The sequence below is a fragment of the Mesoplodon bidens genome, assembly GCF_964165515.1.
Source record: "Mesoplodon bidens genome assembly, chromosome: 1".
NCBI lineage: Eukaryota > Metazoa > Chordata > Mammalia > Artiodactyla > Ziphiidae > Mesoplodon > Mesoplodon bidens.
In genome coordinates this window covers 74,927,464-74,951,985 of record NC_138176.1, presented here as the reverse complement: position 1 = coordinate 74,951,985, position 24,522 = coordinate 74,927,464, and the positions used below count along the sequence as shown (strand labels likewise).

The following is a 24,522-nucleotide window of genomic DNA, read 5'->3' as shown; positions in this document are numbered from 1 at the left end:
TCTTTTTGGCTTAGCGGGTGAGAAGTATCCGACAGAAATCTGAAGAGACATCTGCAAGTGGGGAAGGAGGCACCTTGCAGATAACCACTAAAACCAGAGAGATATTAATTACTGATGTCCAGGGATGGGGTATTGCCTTTTTTTTTTTTTTTTTTTGACACTGTGCGTTGAGCAGAATTTTAAAGCTAAGTGGAACGTGTGGAGAATGAGCTGTTTAGCAAATCTTCCCTCCGCGAAGCTGGAAAATTCCTTTTTAAATGTGGCCAGGGCGAGGAGGGCACAGATACGGAGGATAGGAAACTGGTGACCGGGTTTATGGAGGAAAAACCAGAGGGCCGGGAGACCACGTCAATGTCTTCTGCCATCTAGTAAACAGCAGCAGGCAGCCAAACCAGCAAAGAGCTGAGGGCCTGGTATCTTCCTTGTCCTTCCAGGTCGATGCCTGGGACGCGTTTCCAGCCTCTGCGCATGCGCAGCGCAAGGGGCGAGCGGGGGAGGGACCCTGGAAGTTCCACGACTACCTTCTCAGGCCCCGCCCCTTCTTCAGAATCAAGGGGGAGGAGCGTCGTGCGCGCTCGCGTCGGTGCGCGCCCTGAAGGCCCGCTCCCATCCCCTGCGTCCGGTTCTCATGCGTTGCTTCGCCCCAGCCCACACACCTCTGCCCCGGACCCATTTCGGAGGCGGGGCCGAGGCGCCTCTCAGTCGGAGCCGCGAGCACGAGCGCGTGCCTACGACAGCGCGTGCCAGCCCGGTCGCGAGGAGACTCCGCCTTCCCGTCCCGCCCCCGCCGGCCTCCAGTCCTTCGACTACTTTCTGGGCGCTGAGCAGCTATGGAGGTTCCCGGTAGCCTGTGCAAGAAAGTCAAGCTGAGCAATAACGCGCAGAACTGGGTGAGTCGGAGCAGAGGTGCGGAGGAGGCTCTGGGAGGCTCCGGCTGCAGCTTGTTTCGGAGCCTCTGCCTCCCTTCCGCCTCCTCTGTATCCTCCCTGGAGAATTGGGGGTGGTACCCGAGGCCGCGGCGCCTTCCACCTGGGGCGGTGGGTTGTGCCGGGTGGAGTGGCGCGGCGGGGGCGGGGGTCCGATCCAGGGTCCGTCGGAAGAACTCCCCCTTCTCCCAGCTCCTCGCCTCAGAGGAGACCTTGAGGACGCTCTTTCGGCAGTGAGCTGGCGGCTGCTGAAACCTGCATCCCTCGAGGGGAGCTGCCCGCATCCCCTCCAGTGGCCTGAAGGTCTGCGGAGGAGGCAGAGGCAGGCGTCTTTGGTACGTTTCCTGGTTTTTCTTGGCTCTGCCAGTGCAGTGAGCCCAGGTTTGGGTCCAGCTCCACGTCTTTCCATTTCTGACTTTCAGCGTGAAGGGAGAGTACCCAACAATGCGGCCATTCATGAGCTGAGACTGCCCTGAACTGAGGTTCTTTGTGATTCGGTGTTAAATCGGAATATCCAGCAAATAACATGGAAACAGTAAAGTGAGGGGAAACTAATGGTTTATAACGTTTAGCAAGGACTGCCTGTTTGCTTTGATGGTTAAGCAACCTCGGAAGGTTGCTTGCTTCCTTAATTATTCTTGGTAAGAAACAGCCTTAAGCTAAGATTTTGTAAGTGTAGAGGGGGTGGGGTGGAGCAGATGATGTCCAGCTCTGGAGGCCGGAAAGATACTGGTTTTAAGTTTGGGTGGAAATTTTTATTTCACAGTACAGCAAGATCACGAGGTTTAAATGCAGCCTTGTAAATCGTCATTACCGTTGGTGAGTCAAAGAAAAAAAAAAGCCATTTCAGACAAATAAATGTTCAAGTCATTAATTTACCACATCTGTTGTTACCAAGTATTCTCACCCGATTCCTTTCCCCTCTTAGTTATTTAACTCTTCCTTAGGTGATAAGGACGGAGAAGAGATAAAAGGTGAATTAGACCATTGGAAAGAGCGCTGGACTAGCGGCCTGGTCTCTGGTTCCAGCTTTGCCGCGTAGTAGTTGTGTGATCCTGAGTAAAAACCCTCGACTTCTTTAAACCTCAGCTGACTTAAAGGTATAGTAGCGGTACTTCACTGGAGAGTTTTGAGGAGTAAAGAAGATAATGACTTGGAGAGTGCAGTGATAACACTGCTATGAAACTATTGATACTGCTCTTGTTACCTGGAGGTGTTTCCTAGTTAGGGAAATATGGTTGGCTGAATTAGGGTATTTACATGTCATTTCAGCTACACTGTCTGTAACTCATTTACTGTTCCATTTGCCAAATAAGTGCGTGTTCTTTGTAGAGGCATGTGCTACTCACGGGGAAGGTGAGAAGTGAGGGACTCAGTGCTTGCTTCCAGTTGCTTCGGGCCTGGTTGGGGTTGTGATTGGCATTTGCCAGATGATGAATATATCATTATAGACCCCAGTGAGTGGGGTAAGACAGCTGTTTTATCACAGTTTAGTGGGGAGATTAGTTTAGTCTGGGCGTGATGGAGGAGAAGTGTGCTCAGATTTTTGAGGCAGAGGGGAACTGTATGAATAAGGTCTAATAATAATTTATATTATTTATAATATATAGTATTATTATAATATTATTATTATAAATAATATAAATAATAATAATAATTACCATTATTTACTCCAGGAACAATGAAGAGACCTGTTTAACCACTCTAGAGGGTTTTTGTTGACTGGAGATAAGATTGAATGAGCACGATGGGGCTAGGTTGTATAGTTGTTAATGTTTGGCTGCTGAGTTGAGACTAGATTCTGTGAGAGATTTTGGATGAGGCTAGAATTTTTAATTTTCAGGGCCTTGTAAATCTTTCTTTGCCCCAGTAGGGAACACCCATCATCTTTTCCTCTCACATACACCGACTGATAGGGACACATGTAGTGAATCCAGACACCTTTAAAGTTCCCATCACATGAAGAAATTGGTATTCCAGGAAGACGGGTCTGCTAAAGAAATTAGTCACTGTTAGAGCCCAGATGTAGAAGTCCTGGAGGACAAACAGGGTTATAGTAAGGTTTAAATGAATTAATAGACTTGAAGAATGCCTGGTACATGAGCACCGGTTAAGGTCTTTGTCTTGTTACTGCTGTTTATTTATTTATTATTTATTTATTTATTTTGCGGTACGCGGGCCTCACTGTTGTGGCCTCTCCCATTGCGGAGCACAGGCTCCGGACGCGCAGGCTCAGCGGCCATGGCTCACAGGCTCAGCGGCCATGGCTCACGGGCCCAGCCGCTCCGCGGCATGTGGGATCATCCTGGACCGGGGCATGAACCCGTGTCCCCTGCATCGGCAGGCGGACTCTCAACCACTGCGCCACCAGGGAAGCCCACTGCTATTAATTCATACAGTTGTGAGTACTGGGCTAAGGTGGTAGTGGCAAAGCAGAATAGATGCGGTAAGAGCATTCAAGGTTGAGTAAGAAGGACCTGACAAGAGTTAGGGAATGAAAGAGGGAGACGTATTAAAAGAGGATCCTGAGGTTTTAATCCTGGGAAATGAGGAGAAAAGTCGCAGCATGCAGGGAATTTGGGAAGTAGGTTGAGGGCTGGAGTGATGGTGATAATAGTTAAACACTGAAGGAAAGTTTACTATGTGCTGGAGACAGTTTGAAATTTTTTACCTAAATTAACTTATTGAATTTCTGTACCATTTTTGAGGTGGGTATCATGAGAGACAGTGGTTTAAAGCAAGGACCCTGGAACTGACTGCCTGGACTCGAACCTGGGCTTCACTATTTACTAACCGTGTAACCTTTAGGTAGTCACTTAATTTCTCTTTGCCAGTTTGCTCATCTGTAAAATGGGGGTGATGGCCTCACAGGGATATTGTGAAGATTAAAGCAGTTAATATATGAAACATGCTTAGAACAGTGTCTGGCATATTGTAAATGTGTGTGTGTGTGTGAGCTGTTACAGTCTGAGTATTATGTGTGTTAGCTGTTGTTGTCAGTTATCCCCTTTATTCCAATTCGTATCTCCATTTTATTGATGAAGAAGCTGAGGCACAGAGATGTCATAGAGCTTGTAAAAGGTGGACCCAGTATTAAGTATGCTGCATGTAAGGGACAGGTGGCCTTAGTAGAGATAGTCTGTAGAACAAGGCTATCCAATAGAAATATAACGTGAGCCACATAATGTAATTTAAATTTTTCTAGAGGTCATAGTAAAATAAAAGTAAAAAGGAACAGGTTGAAATAAATTTTAATATTTATTTAACCCAGTATAGCTAAAGTACTGTCATCTCAATATAAACATGAGTTTAATACTATCATAATCAATATGAAATTATTAAAAATATACATAAGTATATATTTTAACTTAGCACACATCTCACCTCAGACTAACCGCATTTTATTTATTTATTTTTAATTAACAACTTTATTGGAGTATAATTGCTTTACAGTGTTGTGTTTCTGCTGTATAACAGAGTGAATCAGCTGTGTGTATACATATATCCCCATGTCCCCTCCCTCTTGCGTCTCCCTCCCACCCTCCCTATCCCACCCCTCTAGGTGGTCACAAAGCACCGAGCTGATCTCCTTGTGCTATGTGGCTGCTTCCCATTTGCTAGCTATTTTACATTTACTAACCACATTTTAAAAACTCAGTCGGGACCTGTGGACAGCACAGCTGTAGGGATTGAGTTAGGTTAAGGTCGAAAATAAAGATTTGATGGTTAAATTCGAGTTAGAGAATATACTAGAGAGAAGGGAGGTGTCTCCATGTACCTACAAGAATAGTAAAGAAGATCAAGAATGAACATGCCCCTTTAGCCTCCTCTTATCTCAGTCTGACGAAGCGTCAGGTGTAATGAGTATCATTTAACATCTGATTGAACCTTTCTCTATTGGGACGGTTTTCATTTGCCTGCCGTAAAACATTTCAAACTGTGTGTTAGCTGGCCCTCAGTTCAGACCCAGGTGTCACTCACCTATTTTGTAGACTCATGTTGGGCCAAATCCCTTGCTTGGACCCGCTTTACAGTGGAGCTGGACCCTACTACCCACAGAGTAGTCTGAGATCTAGCATTGCCGTTCAGAAGCACATACGACGATCTCATTCTGGTTTGCCGTTCCATTCCCCTCTCTCCTCCACACCCCAAATTCCCATAGCTCCATATCTCCAGCACCAGCTCTCCTTCTATAGCTTACATCCTCAGGGTTTTACACAAGCCTTTGCTTCTGCCCTGATGCCTGTTGACCTTTATCACTTGTGGAAGTCTTCAGAGCCTCGGGCTCCTGTACCAAAACTGTGGCCTCCTGTGTCCACACACTGTTGCACATAGGCTGAATTCTTTGTGCACCTCTGTGTTATGTTGCACTCTGCTATTATCATGTATCATGTAATCATATTTCGTTACAGAGGTTTTGCGTCTACACGGAGCTTTTCCTTATATAACAGGATGGGATAAGGGTTAGGGTGCAGAGTAGGCTTGGGTACTTCTGTTATTAAAAGTGTTAGATAACTTACTGGTAACTTAGCACAGCTTAAGTAAGAGAATAAGCTCCATATGTGGTAGAATTAAAATTATAGTTTTGTCACTTACTACCTGTGTGATCTTGGGCATGTTGCCTAACTCCTCTGTGCGTCACTGTCTTCAAATGTAATAATGTGGATAATGAAACATAGCTTGTAGTGGAGCTAATAGGGCATATCTCATAGGGTTATAATGAGGTTTCAGTTATTTAATACATTTAAAGCACTCTAGTGCTGGCACATGAGCACTGTTTAAGATGTTCTTATTTATTAATTCATCAAATACTTAACGCCTGCTTTGTGTGTGCCTGTGTTCCAGGTGCTGGGGATGCAGTGGTAAAAAGACAGCAAAGGGTTCTGCTCTCATGGATATTACATTCTACCTGGGAGAGGGTTAATCGAAAAGCAAATAAATGAATGAGATATTTTTCCCTTTTATCAGTTCTACCTTTTCTGAACAATTTGTCCCTCATACTGCTCGATGCCTTTCATAGAAGGCCAGCAGCCCGTTCTGGATTTGGCGGAAGACTGAGGTGGTCCAAAAATGAAGCAAGCATGCAGAAATGGAACACACAGCATATGGAAAGCCATATATTCCTCCTTCAGAGCATTGGCCTGGCTGTGTGCAGGGGCAGCTACTGAGTTTCCTTCCCTGGAAGCTAGGGAGATACTGCTGGAAAAGTTGTCTAAAGGAGGAGGACTGGACTTCTACCAAGAACGTACTCCGTGTTGACTGACAACAAGAACGGGAAGAATGACAGCAGGGTCTAGATCCGCATTGTCCAACCTGGTAACCACTAGCCACCTGTGGCAACTTAAATTTCGTTAAAATAAGATGAAACGTTCCATGTTTCAAGTGCTGCATTTCCATAGGAAGCTCGTGGCCACTGTATTGGACTGTGCAGTATAGAACATTTTCATCATCTCAGAAAGTTATACTGGACAGGTCTAGATAGTAACTTTGGGATGGCTGCTGACATTTTTTCCTACTTATGTGTGTATTTCTGTACTCGTGTATTTGTTCTTACTTTCTTCCCCGGGGAAGGAAATTTCGAGAGATGGTAGCAACTTTGGAATCACGGTTTTGGGCAATTATGTAGTCCTGGCTCCGGCAGGGTCCCCAGCTGTCAGTTAGCCTCCCCTTTAGCATAGTGGCTTCTCTAAAGTTGAAATATGAAATAAGCTTCCCCAACTTGGCTCTATTACATTGACCTTTGAGGAGTAGTTTTCTTCTCCAGTGATTTTCAACCAGGTAAAAATTTACTGCCCCCAGAGGGGTGTTTGGAAAATATCTGGAGACATTTTTGGTTGTTATATTTGTGTGTGTGTGTGTGTGTAGGGGGGGTTGCTTCTGACGTCTGTTGGGTAGAGGCCAGGGATGCTGCTACAAATCCTGCAGTGCACAGGACAGTCCCCACAGCAAAGCATTATCGTTAATGCCAAGACCCAAAAGTCATTAATGCTGAGGTTGAGAAACCCTGTTCTATTCTTTGCTTTGAGTAAGAAAAAGGGGAAATAAATTAGGTAACTCTGAAATGCAAAACTAGTAATTTAAAATAAAATCCGATACTAGCATTTTCTCCTCCACCAGCTAGGATGTTACCATCTTTTGCTCTGAGATGGATCAATTACCCATAGCATACCAACAACAAAACAGTAAAATCCAACCCTGAATTGTTTTGAAAGCGAATTACTAAGTAATTAGTTCAAATGAAAAGACTTTTTTTTTTTTTTTTTGCTTGTTGTTTTTTTTTGGTATTTACCTAAGTGGTAATTATTTCTGTGAAATATCCTTTCCTAAGGACACAGTTCTCTACCAAGTAGGTTTTAGCTGAGTAAACAGTGGCAATATTGGACAGTACATATAGAAATCCAGTTAGATGACTGCAGCCATTGTTCTTATTCTTCTCTGTAGTTTCTCTGATGGTTGCATCCCTTCCCTCTGTCTTTATCTCTCATATGTTTAAGTGTTGAGTTCATTGTTTTTTTAGTATATTTACAGTTTTATAACCATCACCAATATCTACTTCTAACATTTTCATCACCCCAAAAAGAAACCCTGTACCCATTAGCAATCATTCCCTATCCTTCCCCTTTCCCCCTCTCTAGCACCTGCCAACCAATAATCTACTTTTTGTCTCCGGATTTCCCTATTCTAGACTTTCCTATAAATGTAATGATATAATATATGGCCTTTAGTGTCTAACTTCTTTAACTTAGAATAATGTTGTCAAGGTTCATCCATGTTGTAGCATGTATCAATACTTCATTCCTTTATATGGTTGAATAATATTATGTTTTATGGATGTATCACATTTTGCTTATCCTTTCATTAGTTGATGAACATTTGAGTTGTTTCTACTCTTCAGTTGCTATGAATAATGCTGCTGTGAACATTCATGTACAGTAAGTCTCCTACATATGAACGAGTTCCATTCCGAGAGCGCATTTATAAGTCCAATTTGTTTGTAAGTCCAACAGAGTTAGCCTAGATACTCAACTAACACAGTCGGCTATATGGTACTGTACTGTAATAGGTTTATAATACTTTTCACAAAAATAATAAATAAACAAAAAATAAAACAATTTTAATCTTACAGTACAGTACCTTGAAAAGTACAGTACAGTACTGGCTACATCACTGCTGCTTTTATGCTTGCTTCTGGACATCCTGGGCTTGAAATAACGATACTGTACTACTGTACTCTATACAGTATTGTACAGTAAAGTACACAAAAGCACAACCACTTGTAGAGGACACATCGTAGAGGACACATCCCCATCATGTATGTAGGGAAAGCCCCGCTGTCACCATAGTGGGAGGCAGGGGCCTGTCATAGTGTAAAGGTGTCTTTCTCTCTTTATTGTTTGTCTCCTTCCCTGAAATGTTTTTGATCCGTTTTACTCCCTGTATCTAGGAGGGATCCATCAACAAACGATGAATGAACAGGTAGTCTCAGGCTCATTTCTGACTTATAAGAATCTCTTATGGCTGGACTTCCCAACTGGAGGTCATTCAGGGCCCCTTCCATTAAAAGTATGGACAGTTTAAAATATCCATTAAGTAAATATTTAAGTGTTCTTTAATCTTTAAAACAGAATAGTTGGAGAGCCATAATGTATATGCAGAGTGTATGCATGACAATTAGTGATCGAATAGGCATGTCAGTATCTTAGCTCTGATTCAGGAGATCTGGGGTAGGGCCTGAGATTCACTTTCTGAGAAGAAACCAGGTTATTGCCAGTGTTGCTGTGCCCCATGCTTTGTACCAGCAAGGTTTTAAGTGTGGCCTTTTCAAGTTGTTTTCTTAACCTCCAGGAATGTATGAGCTGACTCACTTTTGCTGTTTGTCTTTGGCTTGTTAATGTTAATGTTCAAAAGATTAACTTCAGTTATCAATAACTCTGTGAACTAAAGCTTTCTTCTCATTGTATTCTTTTCAGTTTTATCCACATGGTACTCTACCATCTCTCCAGTTTACTCACAGTATGTCTTGGGATATAAAAGACACATCTGTGTTACCATTTCAGGTATTCTCTTTGGAAGAATATACTGTTTGGCAGTCAGTTTAAGATGGGTGGTGGGGTGAGTGATAGATGTTGAAGTCCAGAATTATGCTTGATATTTGGTAATATTTTCTGTGCCTTTACAAATTTCACTGAAAAGTGCAGAGTTCTTCATAAAATCATCATAAACTCACAAACCATGAAATTCTCTAAGTAGCATCATAGGAGAAGTTAATTTGTCCCATAGGGAAGTGGATAAAATAACAAAACAGCCCATGTGGAAGTTAAGGTGGGTCAAAAAGGGGCACAGGGCCACTTGTGTGGGTGTTGAGGACAGTAGTTTGTAGAATGTGTAGGAAATGTACACCACAAATATGAGAGGCCACCTGACGTTAGCCTAGTAACAGGACTGGTAGTCATTTAGTCCCAATCGTAGAAAGAGAAGGAATTCTTTTGAAATGAATTGTCCCAGTTCTGCTATTCTTTTTTTTTTTTTTTAAGTACTTTTCCAGAACCTAAATGCCCTCTCTGTTCTTTTTTTTTTTTTGAAGAAGAAGATGTTGGGGGTAGGAGTTTATCAATCTATCCATCTATCTTTGCTGTATTGGGTCTTCGTCTCTGTGCGAGGGCCTTTTCCAGTTGTGGCAAGCGGGGGCCCCTCACTATCGCGGCCTCTCTTGTTGCGGAGCACAGGCTCCAGACGTGCAGGCTCAGTAGTTGTGGCCCACGGGCCCAGCTGCTCCGCGGCATGTGGGATCCTCCCAGACCAGGGCTCGAACCCGCGTCCCCTGCATTAGCAGGCAGACTCCCAACCACTGCGCCACCAGGGAAGCCCCCCCAGTTCTGCTATTCTTAAGACTTCTGAATGTCAATCATCATTTCATTTGCAGGTTATACACAGAACACAAATCACGCTTTAAAATAAATGCCTTATATCTAACTTTTACTGAGCACTGACTAGGCACAAGAAAAGAGGTTGGGTGTTGTGAAAAACACAAAGAACTATAACTCATAGAGCTTGACCTATTCTCCCAAGGAAGTAAAAATTATATACAAAAAGACACCGTATAAAACGGTCCATAAATAACAGACGAATCCTATGGGCAGTAAATGTTACAGGGACTGCCTTGGGTGTATGTACAACAAGCCAAATATTACTATCAACCACCCAGACTCTTAGAAAAGAATAAGCCTGATTTCATTGTTCTGTGAATAGAAACTAGGGCATTGAAGACTCAGAACAGGAATGGAGCGTTGGAAGGAGATAACTCACTGATGCACCCACTAATGTCATGTTTTCTTGGCGGGATTATAGGAAGGCTTTGGCTAGAGTGGGTGGAAAAGGAAAAGAGAGGGGAAGGGGGACTAGAAGATTACATATGGAAGTGGCCTTTAGATTTTTAGTAAAATTCAGGCATACACCCACCACCTTGCAATTCTAAGAGTTTTAAAAAGTGCTCTTTGATTTATTCTGAAAAACCGGGAGGTAGGAGATTGTGGCAAATCTTTTTTTAAGTTTGTGTTTTAATATGGAAAATATCAAACATACATAAACAGTAAGCCTCCTTGTACCCAGACTGCCATATTTACTGCCAGAATTTTTTTAAATGTAGGAGGCAAGAAGCCCGGAGGGAGCATACTTTTCTAGTGATTAAAACAATCTCTTATCCTATATTTTCTCAACCACAGCCTCAGCATTTTGTAGCTTCTCAGTTTTTATACATTCTACTCAATTTAAAAAGAAAAGAGAAGATATATTATGGTGCCAAAATGAATTAAAGCTCATTAAATACATGTTTCTTCTTGCCCCAAAGCAAAGTAACTTGGAAAGAAATCCCGAAACAAAATGACGAAGTCAAACAGGTTCTGCAAGTGTAGGCAGTGCATGTGTATAGCAGCCTCCTTGTCCCCCATCCCTGTCCTGTCCCCTTCCAGCAGACCCAGCTCCTGTCTCCTCTCCTCCCAGCCTGCCTACCTGGAAGCTAAAACTGGATACCTCAGGAAAGAGGGGCCGCTGCTTCCCGGGAGACGCAGATGTCTGGGTCAGACACCCCAGGTTTTGTTTAAAATCCTGGAAATGCAGAGCTGGAAAGTTACGTTTGCTTCATCAGTTTAATTGAAAGGAAATGGTTTGGGAGACCCATAGTAGAATTCTTCGTGATGATTGGAACTATGGATACATCTGCTAATGAGATGGTTAGTGGGGGAGGGGTGCAGCTTTTGTGGTGGGCCTATTAAAAGAATTGTCCAGTTGTCCCTTTGGCTCCCGAGGACACCCCCAGGGCAGTGAGTGAGAGTAAGATGCAGATGGGCAGAGATGCTTTCTCCTGTACACTAGGGGAATTGTGCAGGGAGAGGGGGAAAGAGATCCTGAACCTCAGGCACCTTCTCAGGCCAACCAGTTTTAGAAAAGAACACATCTGGAAGCTGAAGATCTGGATGGAAATGGTCCCTTGACAAGGTCCATGTTCATGTACCTGTGAGGGTGTTTGTTCCCCATTTTGAAGACCTCTGGGTCAAGGGTGAATCAGTCTGACTGTTCCGTGCCTCAACCTGAGCCACTCACGTGGCTGCAGAAAACATGGTCATGGCCACTGCTCTTGTTTTAGATGTATGACCGTTGCCTCCAGACGGCTTGTTTGGACTGCCCAGCAATCATTCTGGATTTCCCCAGTTACTTTTTCACTTTTCTTTGCATTTGCTGTTCCCTGTCTGGAAGGTGCTTCCCTCAGAGGTCATCAGAGATCTTAAATATCCTCTTTTTGCTGAAGCCTTCCCTGGCCACCCTGTCTAAATATCACACTTCCTATGATATTTGTTCACTTTTTTTGCTTTACTTACTTTTTCCCCCTCTTTGATACTTATTTCTAACTTACCTAATTTCCTTATTTATCTTGATGTTTTCTTTTCTTGCCTCTATTTTTCCTGTTAGTCCAGTGGTTCTCAAACTTGAACTGGCATCCGAGTCACTTGGAGGCTTTAAAATGCAGATTGTCAGGCCCCACCTCAGAGTTTCTGACTTAGTCTGCTTGGGGCAGGTCCTGATAATTTGTTTCTAACAGTTCCCAGGAGATGCCAAAGCTGCTGGTTAGGGACCACGCTTTGAGAACCGCTGCCCTGGGAGGGAAGACTAGAGAAGCCCCAGGAGGACAGTGATTTTATTGGTATTGTGCACTTCTGTTTCATCAGTACCTAGAAGAATGTCAAGCATGTAGTGTGCATTCAGTAGATATCTTTGAGTGAATGATGAATAAAACTGTCTTTAAAAAAATCAGAGCTATACGCAGTATCAAATACAAACACCCTATTAAAAGAATGCTGACACTTACCTATTTTATAAAGGCATAACTTGTTGAAAAGAATCTAAATTATGTTTTTGCTCCATAGGAGGAGAAAATAGAGGCTATGTGATTCATTTTTTAAATTTTAGAAAACAGCTTTATTGAGATAATTTGCCTACCATTCAATTTACCCACTTAAAATGTACAATTTGATAGTTTTGATTATATTTACACAGTTGTGCAACCATCACCACAGTCAATTTTAGAGCATTTTAATTACCCCAGAAAAAAACCCCATATCCATTAGAAGTCACTCCACATTCCTCTCCCAACATCCCAGCCTGAGGTAACCACTAATCTGCTTTCCATCTCTTTAGATTTTCCTTTTCTGGATGGCTCATATAAATGGAATTATGCAATAGGTGGTCTTTGTGACTGGCATCTTTCACTTAGCATAATGTTTTTGAGGTTTGTCTGTATTGTAGGTTGTATTAGTACTTCATTCCTTTTTATTACCAAATAATATTCCACTGTATGTATACACCATACAATTAAACAGTTTTGTTTATCTAATTATTAATTAATGGACAGATGGGTTGTTTTCACCTTTTGGCTTTTATGAATCATGCTGCTGAAACATATGTGTACAGGTTTTGTGTGGATATGTGTGGACATGTTTTCATTTCTTGTGAGCATAAATCTAGGAGTGGGAATCATTTGGACATATGATAATTATAATTAATGTTTTGTAGAACTTCTGTTTTCCAGAGTGACTGTACACTCCCATCAGCAAATGTATGAGGATTCTAATTTCTCCATATCCTCACTAGGACTTGTTATTTCCTGTCTTTTTGATTATAGCCATCGAGTGAGTGTGCAGTGGTATCTCGTGGTTTAGATTTGCATTTCTTGGATGGCTAATGATGTCGAGCGTCTTTTAATGTGCTTATTCACCATTTGTATTTTTTTCTTTGGAGAAACGTCTATTAAGATCCTTTGAGACCTATGTAATTTTATGCCCTTCTTGTTTAAGGAGAAGAAAATTTGAGAGAACAACAATTACGTTCCATTTTTTTCATCATGCATTTCATGATACCTGCAGACATCCCTTCCACACTTCATTCAGGAATCTGCTCAGATTCTACCTTCTCAGGGGTTTTTCCTGATTATCCTGCCTAAAGAGGCACTCATCCCCTATCTCTCTTTCCATTCTTACTCTTTTTTATTTTCAGAGTGCACTTGTCACTCTCTGATTTAATAATTAAGTGTTATTGGTCTGTCTCCTGCCAGTGGAATGAGCTCAGTGAGAGTAGGGACCCTCTTCTGTTCACTTGGTGTACTAGTAGGGCCTCAGGAAACAATGGTTGAACGAATGAATGAGTGAGAAGACTGGGCTCTGGAGTCTGCCACTTACCAGTTAGGGGAACTGGGGCAAGTTATTTAACTTTTCTCAGGTTTAACACCTTCATCTGGAAAACCACAGTAGTAGGAGTTTCTGCATCCTTGAGGGGCTTTGCAGACTAATTAATTAGTATATGTATATGTAAAGAACTGAACACCGTGCCAGGTACTCTAAAGAAAGAAAAAGTCGTTAGTTTTAATCTTTTTCCTTGCTTTTGGCATGTTACATAGGGCAGTTACTGTATGTTTGCAAGGAATATATGTTTACCTTTTAAGGGACTCAGGTAAACCAGAATTCTTTTTTTTTCTTTTTTCCAGGGGATGCAGAGGGCAACTAATGTCACCTATCAAGCTCACCACGTCAGCAGGAACAAGAGAGGTCAGGTGGTGGGGACCAGAGGTGGCTTTCGCGGTTGCACGGTTTGGCTAACAGGTATGGTCTGGAGAGACAAGCCAGTCTATTTCAAAAGCAGTGGTATAGACAGCCTTGAGCCAGGAGCAAGGATACTTACATTTTGAGCTCTGTTCTTGTATCTGGAGCACCATAATATGTAACTGACAGAGCTGCTTAATAATAACGTATTTTCTTTTGGTAATTCCTTTTGTTCTTTACAAAATTGCTGTTAAAGCGGAAAAATCAGAATGCAGCTTAAAACTACTTTCTAGTTGATAACTACCTTACATTCTATAAAATTCTGCATGCAAATAGGACCTGGATTCTGCCTGCAAGATGCTAATAATATAGACCATATGAAGAGAAAGAAGGAGTGGTAAAGAATTTCACACAATCAGTTTCTAATGATTCTTCTTTTGCTTTGGCTTCTGATTGATTCTTGTGTTGATTTTCCCAGAATCTCTCTTTGAGAGGGTAAATTGATCCAGGTTTTGGAGGTGGTTTTAAAAATGATGGATCTTTTTTCACTTCAAGGAGTCTTAAATAAAATTTTCTTGCATCTTGCCAATTTACCCATGCTGGAGGACAGAGGGAATGAAAAGTGTCCACTGAATTGAGAAGGAATCTTGAGACTGAAAAGCAAGGCAGGCAGCTCCATATAATCAGTGGATCAGTTTATATTATAGGGTAACTTATTCACAGGGTGGGATCTGGCAAGCAGTGATCTGGAAACATTCACAGCTGCACTCTGCACTGCTGAGGGGCCACTGGGACAATTTCATAGTTAACCTAGGGTACGGAGGTACGTGCTTGGAGACAGGAAGTGTATTCCTGTCAGGATTTATGAATGGGTAACTAGTCTTCTGGGCCCCAGGAATATATTAGCGAAGGTCTTCATCATTGTTTGGGGACTAACAGAGCATAGAGGCCACCTGGACCTAACGAACATTAAACAGTCTATTAACTACAAAGCCTTGATGACAGAGAAGCACCAAGTTGGCATCAGTTATGCCAACAGCCATACAACCCACTAAAATTTATACCTATTTATTTTCCAAATGTGGATGAGGGTCCATTTTCCAGTGTCTTTGTCAACATGGATATTACCCATCCTTAAAACTTTTGCTGATTGCCAAAAAACAGCATTCCCATTTTCTGTTTTTATAAATTGAAAATTTCAACTGTAGATAGGTCTGTGTGTTTCTGTATGAAAGAAGAGAGCATTTTTGAGTTCTTCCCATCTCCTCATTCTTAAGTCTAGATTGATGTTAAATTGTTACATTTATATTGTCTAGGCTTGTGACACATTCTGTTCCAAATCTTAAATTCCCATAGGTGTTTGTATTTGAGTTCTGTGAGTAAATTGATTCAACCTTACTACCTTCCCATCAGTTCTTTTATTACGGCATGCTCACAGGCTCCAGACGCACAGGCTCAGTAATTGTGGCTCACGGGGCTAGTTGCTCTGCGGCATGTGGGATCTTCCCAGACCAGGGCTCGAACCCGTGTCCCCTGCATTGGCAGGCAGATTCTCGACCACTGCGCCACCAGAGAAGCCCCCCATGAGCTCTTTCTTTGAGTCAAGTTTTTATGGTCTGTATTTTTTTTTGTTCAGTGGTTTTTATAAGATGCTTTCCGTTGGATTCTGAATTCCCTGAGTTTTTATGTTGGAGTAATGTTTTAAGAATTCCAGGACAAAGAAAGTATGAACCAAATATATATTTTACCCAGCCAAGTTGTTGTAAAAGACAGGCAGACATTTCTTCTATTAAATGTTGTGACTAATCCAATTTTTTTTTCTTCTTCTAAGGAGCTTTCCTTTTTTCATCTGCATGCCTGAAGAATTATTTCTTTTCGTATATTTTCTTTTGTAAGTTTTGCTTTTCTCGTTTAGGCCCTTTTCCTTCTGCAATTGATTTTTGCGTGTAGTGTGAGGGACGGATCCATTTTCTTTTTTTTCCATATGTATAATCAGTTGTCCCAAGATGAGGGTATCCTTTTTCTCTGATCTGCTGTGCCAGCTGTCATAGATCAGGTTTCCACTTATGTGTGGATTTGTTTCTGGGACCTCTGATCTATTCCACTGGTATACTTGTCTATTGCTCTATTATCGCCACACTGTCTTAATTACTATATGTTTGTAGAGTCTTAAAATCTAGTGGAGTAAATCCTCTTACCTTCTTCATTAGGAATGTCTTGACTTTTTTTTTTTTTTTGGCTCTTTGTATTGTATAAATTTTGTAATAGGTTTAACTAATTCCACCAAAATCCAGTTGGGATTTGATTTGGGATTACATTGTATCTAAAGGTCAATTTGGGAGGAAATTGATCTTTAGAATATTGGGTACTCCTTTTCTTAAACATGGTTTATTCCATTTATTTTACCACTAATGATGCTTATATATACTTTTATCAGATTTTTTTGGTACTTGCTTTACAGTGTAGGATGTAATCAGTTTCATAAATGTGTATTTGTAAAGAAAATGTGTTCCCCTGATTTGGGCAATATTCTATATATGTTCATCAGATCAAGGTTGTTAATTATGTTGTCAAATTTATAGCCTTCACATTTTTTTTTTGATATTGTTGGACATGGAAGTCATGATTTCTTTCTTTTTCTTGCAATTCAGTAGCTTAACCAGATCTGTCCAGGTATGGAGTGGTTTGTATGTCATTTTCTTGGAACACTGTTTTTTCTTACATCTTATTTCGGATAAACTTTCTGATTTTGTCTTTTTACATTGATTGGTATATGAGTTTCCCAGGGCCACTGTAACAAATCACTACAAACTGAGTGGCTTCAAACAACAGAAGTGTATTCTCTCACAGTTTGGGAACCTGAAATCGAGGATCGTTCCTTCTGTCAGCTCTGGGGAAGAATCTGTTCCATGCCTCTCTCCTAGCGTCTGGTTCTGCTGGCAGTCCTTAGCGTTCCTTGGCTTGTAGAGGTACCACTCCAGTCTCTGCTTTCGCCTTCAGATGGCCTTGTTATAAAGATTTCAGTCACTGGATTTAGTACCCACCGTAGTCCTGTGTGACCTCATTTTAACTTAACTAATTACATGCACAGAGACCCTGTTTCCAAATAAGGTCACAGTCTGAGGTTCCAGGTGTATGTGAATTTTGGGGAGGACACTATTCAATCTAGTACATTTGGTTTCTCTTTGGTATACCAGTTTTCTTTATCTTAGTTTTGGATTATCTGTCTTGCATTATCTATTAATTTTCTCTAACCACTTTGATTTCCTAGCCTTTTTGTCTACATTCACTATAATCATCTCAGTGAAATTTTCTGTCATTAGTTCAGTTTTCAGCAGTGTCTGTTCTTTGTTTCAAATTAAATATATACATAAAATACGTACATGTACACACGTGTGTATATAAGCAGACACTTTAATTGTAGTTTAGGTTATCTTTGTGTTTTTTTAAATTTTTATTTTATATTGGAGTATAGTTGATTAGGTTGTCTTTGTTGTATAAGAAGTTGATGTTTTCCGTTTTTTTCCCCCTGATACTTAGTGTTCAACTGGTAGTTAAAAACAACAATAACAAAGAACAGAAAAACCTAGTCTCCCTAGCCTCCATCTCTTTGTTCAGTCATTGTTGCCATGTAACAAATTACCCAAAACCTAGTGGTGTGAAACAACCATTTTAATTTGCTCACTGTTTTGTGGGTGAGGAATTCAGGAGTGCTCTGCTGGGCGGTTCCCCCCGGGTCTTGCTTGGTCGCAGTCATGCTGGCTTGGGCTCCAGTCATCTAAAGCCACAACTGGCTGGGTGTCTGCAGTGACTCCCCAGTGGATGATGCTGGTCAGCTGGGAGCTTAGCTGGCTAAGGCTATCGACAGGAACACCTACTTCTGATTTCTCTAGTACGGTGGTCTCAGAGCATTTAACAGCTGGCTTCTCCCCAATTAAATATCCAAAGAGAAGCTGAATAGCCTTTTCTGACCCAGTCTTGGAAGTCATGCTTATCATTTTCACTATATTGTTTTGGCTACAGGCGACTCCTAAGTCCAGCCCAGATTCAAGGGCTGAGAAATACTCTAACTCTGTGTGTGACAGTGGCAGTGTCACATTGTGAACAAGCTTTCAGTCAATCTTTGGAAAATACTACCTGCTGTACTCATGTTAATATACATTTTTAATGTAGAAACCATATAACACTATATTGATCCTCTTAACATCATCCTTTTTAAAATTGATTTTTCACTTAGCCTTCTATACGAGCATGTCAAAGTATCAGTACATTAGGTTTCAGTGTTTTATCTCTTGTCTCATAACTATCTTAATTTTTTTTTTTGAAATATCTATCTGTGTATTTCTATATTTGGATGCGTTGGGTCTTAGTTGCGGCATGCAGGATCTTCGTTGTGGCATGTGGGATCTTTAGTTGCGGCATGCGAACTCTTAGTTGTGGCATGTGGGATCTAGTTCCCTGACCAGGGATTGAACCTGGGCCCCCTGCATTGGGAGTGCGGAGTCTTAGCCACTGGACTACCAGGGAAGTACCTATCTTAGTTGTGAATTCTGATACACTCACCAAGGTGGCAAGTGTTAGTGCATAAATGTACTCTTTCCTTTTCCTTTACTCCTCATCGCTTAGTGACTAAACATTGGTAGAGGAAGGTGAAATGAGGATATTCTTTCAAGGTTAATTATATTATAAATTGGATTCCCAGGTACTTTTATCATGGTTGCCTTTGGGAGGTGTTGATCCTGGGATATAGAGGTAACTTTCTAATATTTATTTCACTTACTTTTGTCCTTTCTTTTTCTTCCCTCACCAGAAATAATTTGGTCATATAACTTTCTTTTAAAATTGGCATGCAGCTTTAGAATAGTGGTAACAAGAGGACAAAGTGAATATCTACCCGACCATGTGTAATATTAAAATTGGTTAAGCCTTTGTAGCTCAGTGATTCCTAGGATACCTTCGGGGTTAGACAGAAGTTACTAGAAAGATAAATGCTTATTATATTTAAACTACAGATGTTTTTCTAGCTAAGATGTAGTAAAATTTTACAGAGAAATATTAGACAAGAATGTTGCTAAGAGACTGCTCTGAATAATGAAGCCTGTGGTTAAAATTCTTTATTACTTATTCTCCTAACTTTATGTATGGAATCTGTTTGGACTGTTCACTTCTAGGCTTATCGGGAGCAGGAAAGACCACAGTAAGCATGGCTTTGGAGGAGTACTTGGTGTGCCATGGTATTCCATGCTACACTTTGGATGGTGACAACATTCGTCAGGGTCTCAATAAAAATCTTGGCTTTAGTCCTGAAGACAGAGAAGAGAATGTTCGACGCATCGCAGAAGTTGCTAAGCTGTTTGCAGATGCTGGCTTAGTGTGCATCACAAGTTTTATATCACCTTATACTCAGGTATGTGGCTTTTGCGCCATTGCTGTTCTCACTACATATATTGAGAATATGGTGTCGGGCAAAGCAAATAATTTAAACACTGACGTGTACTTTGAGGCTAAATCCAAATTAAAACAATTAACCTATGACATTTTTGTGCCACAACTTCCTGAGTAAATTCATTTTTGAAAAGCTTGCTATAACCCACACACCCACCACCCCCCTCAAAAGTATAACCAGAGTTGTTGAACAAGTCAATGGCCAAATTATTTCAAGTTTGACTTTTCAGTTCAAAAATCCTATAATAAATACTCAACATGTATCAAACACCAGGGAGAACCTTAGGTTTCTTAACATGTGTCCTGTCATGGCTTCTTTGCTCACAATTCTTGAGTTTCATCTTTCATCACACTCTTACTTATTTTAGAGACCATAGGGCAGTAATTCACTTCTTTGTATTTCTCTGAAAAAAGTCACGTTGTTTCTACCACGAGAATTTTGTTTCCCTCTGCCTCGAAGGCCCTCTTTTCCTTCCTCTTAGCCTCGCCTCAGCATCGGTTGACACCGGTTCATGCTTTGAGACTCAGGTTGGGTATTTCTTCCTCCTAAGTCTCTCAGGCTTTGTTGGGTACCTGTCTTTGGTGCCCTTGTTATTGTACCATAGCACATTGTTTTATTATAAATACCAGTTCTTTGGTTGGTGGTGCTAATAGCAGCAGTAATAATAATAATAATGATAATAATAGCAGCTAACGTTGATTGAACACTTACTGTGTACTGGTAACAGTTTTAAAGTGCTTTTTTGTGAATTAGCTCACTTAGTTCTCATCACCCAGTGAGGAGGGTGGAGGTGAGGAAACAGAGGTGTCAGTCACCCCACCTCACACACCCTACATGGCAGAGCAAGGATTTGCACCCAGACAGTGTCAGTGGAACCTGTGCTCTTGCCCACTGTGCTTTGCTGTCTCTAAACCCCACTGGCTCTTTGAAGGCTGGGACTACATCTGATTTATCTTTATAATCTTGATGCCAAGCCCAGATCCTGGAACACAGTAGATATTTAGTGTTTGTTAAATGATAGCATAGCCCCTTAGGAAGCCCAGATATGAAAGAACAGGTGAGTTAGAGTAGTAGTTAAAAACAGGGGCTTTGAAGCCAGAAGCAAGAGACTGAAATCTCGCCTCTGCCATTTACTGTTAGGACCTTGGCCGATTTCCTTAACCTTCCAAGCTCAGGTAATACCTACCTCGTAGGGTTGCTCTGAGGATTAGGTAAATAATGCACTCACAGCTTTCAGCATAGTGCCTGATGTGTAATAAATAGTAAGTGTAGTAAATACTAGTGCAGTTCTAGTACTGTATCATAAATCTGGATGGTTACTTAGACTTTTTTTAAAAACAGAAACAAAATTTGAGCTGTAAGGGTTATAGATAAGTGTGAGACTTAGTGTTAATCACACAGGTTCACTCATGGCAGGAGTCCTAAAGGTTCTTTGAGGACTAGCTGCTTTTCATCTTCCTGAAACACTGGGATTGGTGTCAATATGTCAGTTTAAGGTATCCTGAATAATGAAGTGTATGAGAGAATGAGAGTTGTTAGAGTTCCTGAATTCTTGGATATAAACAGTTTTCATAGTAATATAGTAACAGTGATTTGCTTGCACTTTCTGGGAAGCTTTGCAACTCTTGGAAAAAGAGAAAGTCAGTAACACCTAATTTGGAGAGCGAGCAGCTGAGACCTGGATATCTGAAAGGATACGCTGATCTGTTTTTTTGGCTCCCTTGTTTCCATAACATGGAGCAACACTTTTCTTGATCTCACCCCCAAAAGCACTAAGAATGAAAATGAGGTTCGGACTATGCTTAGGTCATGTCAAAATTCATGATAATATTTGGACCAAATCATATATTTTAGGATATGTGTATTCTTCTCTGTCACCACTAACCTTGGGCATCTTGGTTGTAAAAATAAGCCTGATAGTTCTTATCCTTGAGGAGAGTCAGTAGGTAGTCTGGTGGGAGCACAGAGATGCAAACAGTTGCAGGGTCGTGAGGCAAGTGATTAGGTACATGTCTATAAAGGTGCTGTGGAAGATTCACAGAGGAAGTGCTGCTTGAAATGCGTCATGAAAAATGAGTCATTTTTCTTGCAGGAGAAAACTATTTCAGAGAGGAGATGCTACAGGATTTGCAAAAGCATGGAAATGTGAGGGACTTAGGTCTTTGGGGAACTGTAGGAAGTTTGTTTTGGCTGCTCTGCCGGATGAACGTGAGGGGAGATGAAGCTCGAGCGATTTGCAGAGGTCTGACGGTGAACTCTGGACTGCTCGGGACTTTGCCCCACAGGTGGTAGAGAGTTTGAGATTGTACTGGGGAATAGTGTCTCTGGTGCCTTTGTATTTTAGTGAGGTCACCCTTAAGGCCTGGAATGGGAAGGGTCTGGAGGTAGGAGACTAGTCAGGAGGCTTTTGGAGTGAATTCAGGTATCGGCCATGGGAATAGAAAAGATGGGGCATATTTGAGGGCTCTTGAGCCTGTAGCGTTAGTGGAATGTGGTGCCCGGGTTGATTGCTGAATTTGGGGGTGAACATGAAGGATGGTGCTTTCAGAAGAGAAGATGGTATGATTGAGTTAGAAAATATAGGGTAGGAAGGGAGAAGATGACTGTTTGATTTTAGCTGGGTTAGGTTTGAAATGCTGGTGGCGTATCTAGGTGAAGATGACCACTGGGTCATTGGGAAATTGGTTCTGGAGCTCAGGAACGTTGTGTAGAATTGAGATAAAGATTTGGGAATCAGGGGCTTCCTTGGTGGTGCAGTGGTTAAAGAATCCGCCTGCCAGTGCAGAGGACACAGGTTTGAGCCCTGGTCGGGGAAGATCCCACATGCCACAGAGCAGCTAAGCCCATGCGCCACAACTACTGAGCCTGTGCTCTAGAGCCTGCAAGCCACAACTACTGAGCCCACGTGCCACAACTGCTGAAGCCTGTGCACCTAGAGCCCATGCTCTGCAACAGGAGAAGCCACCACAATGACAAGCCCGCGCACCGCAATGAAGAGTAGCCCCTGCTCGCCACAACTAGAGAAAGCCCACGCACAGCAGCAAAGACCCAGTGCAGCCAAAAATAAATTAAAAAAAAAATTGGGGAATCATTAACTTTATTGTTGAAACCTTGATGAAGTTGAGTGTACAAAAGAGTATATAGAATGAGAAGCGAGTCACAGGTGGAAACTTGGGGAACACCTTCATTTAAAAGGACAGTTGGAATAGTAGAATCACGACTTAATCACTCTGCCAGATACTAAGGTTATAAAACTACTGAAATTATTTCAGTACATTGGGATGAGATCTGTGACAGAGGTGTATGGTGGGTACTCTGAGAACCCAGCGGAAGTGAGGCCTCAGTCAGCCTGGACATGAGGGTAGGCTTCCTGGAGGACTTAGCATGGAGCTGTGCCCTGAGGGGACACATTGCTGTAGCCAGAGGAGAGAGGTGGAGTGTTTTTGGCAGGGGGGGATGGCAAAGTCATTAGGCCCAAACAGCCTGGTAGACCAGGCAGGTGTTGATTATCAATAGAACATCAGGTGCAAGACTGAGAATGGTGGGGCCAGGTGGAGAAGGCCTGAGGCGTCACACTGAGAAGCTTGGGTTTTACCCTGATGGTGCTGGGCAGTCTCTGAAGAGTTTAGTGACGTGGTTGAATTTGCATCCTCTGTCATCCTGGGGACAGTGTAGAGTGTGGCTTTGAGCAGGTCAAAGCTGGAAGCCAGCAGACTGATTAAAAGGGTGTTGTCCAGGCAAGAAAAATGAGGTTGAACCAGGAGCTAGGGAAGAAGTGCAGACTGGGTTAGTGTAATGTGTAGAGGTAAAATCTGAAGGACTTTGTGACAAAATGCAGGGGGTGGGATGGCAAAGGGAAGAAACCAGAACAACTCTGGGGATTCTGGGTGAGTAGTGTCGTCATCCCTTGATGTGGGCAGTGTAGGTGGGAATGCAAGCTTGGGAGAAAAGAGAGTGGGTTCAGTTTTGTACGTGTTAAGTTTGAGGGACCTGGGAGATCTCCAGGTGGGTGTATTTTGGAGGAAGTTGGAAAGGTGTGTTTACTTTCGGGAGAGGACAGAGTTCAGGCTTGAGTGTTGGTTTATATGCTGTAGTTTACACTGTGAAAGCAGTTGAGAAAAGTGCTCAGGGACCGTGCAGTGTGCGCAGTGGGCTCCTGGTAGAATGTGGGCAACCCCAGTGCCGCAGGGGAGCATGCATAGGAACGGCCGGGGAGTAGCATGATTGCAGTACACAGGGTTAGTAGTATGAAATGTGGCAGAAAGACCTGGAAAGTGCCAGGATTTAGGGAATTTTTGTATGATTTTTAATGGAAGAGGGTGACTTTTACTTGTTTGTTGCCAGTGGAGAAGGAGGAGGTTGAAAATTCCAGATGCAGCAGTGATAATGGATTGAGCAAGGTTCATTAGCAGGAAGGGGATTTTTTTTTTCTTATGTACAATTTTTAAAAGTTACTTTCCATTTACAGTTATTACAAAATATTGGCTCTATTCCTCATGTTGTACACTACATCCTTTAGCTTATCTTACACCTAACAGTTTGTACCTCTGACTCCCCACCCCTATGTTGCCCCTTCCCCCCTCTCCTACTGGTAACCACTAGTTTGTTTAAAAATTTATTTTATATATTTATTATTTTTGGCTGCATTGGGTCTTCATTGCTGCGCGCGGGCTTTCTCTAGTTGTGGTGAACAGGGGCTACTCTTCGTTGCCGTGTGCGGGCTTCTGATTGCAGTGGCTTCTATTGTTGCAGAGCACGAGCTCTAGGCAGGCAGGCTTCAGTAGTTGTGGCTCGCAGGCTCTAGAACCCAGGCTCAGTAGTAGTGGCGCACGGGCTTAGTTGCTCCACGGCATGTGGGATCTTCCCGGACCAGGGCTTGAACCTGTGTACCCTGCATTGGCAGGCGGATTCTTAACCACTGCACCACCAGGGAAGTCCTGTTGTATTTGTTTAGATTCCACATGCAGGTGATATCATACAGTATTTGTCTTTCTCTGTCAAACTTATTTCACTTAGCACAATGCCCTCCAAGCCCATCTGTGTTACTACAAATGGCAGAATC

General features: G+C 42.1%; 1 protein-coding gene across 5 annotated transcripts in view; it reads left to right on the top strand.

Annotated features, from left to right (window-relative positions):
- The first annotated feature begins 602 nt into the window (after positions 1-602).
- Positions 603-24,522, top strand: part of PAPSS1 (3'-phosphoadenosine 5'-phosphosulfate synthase 1) — a 108,870-nt gene continuing 84,950 nt past the window's right edge. Inside the window, exons 1-4 of one of the 5 annotated variants that reach the window (XM_081226609.1) lie at positions 603-890; positions 1,874-2,026; positions 13,960-14,074; positions 19,186-19,421. In XM_081226609.1, the coding sequence (XP_081082735.1) occupies positions 13,963-14,074; positions 19,186-19,421 (348 nt within the window). In that variant the 5' untranslated portion in view covers positions 603-890; positions 1,874-2,026; positions 13,960-13,962. Of the gene's footprint in view, positions 891-1,160; positions 1,262-1,873; positions 2,027-8,896; positions 8,984-13,959; positions 14,075-19,185; positions 19,422-24,522 lie in introns of those variants that run through there. The other 4 variants (XM_081226610.1, XM_081226607.1, XM_081226608.1 and 1 more) reach the window with 4 other exon arrangements.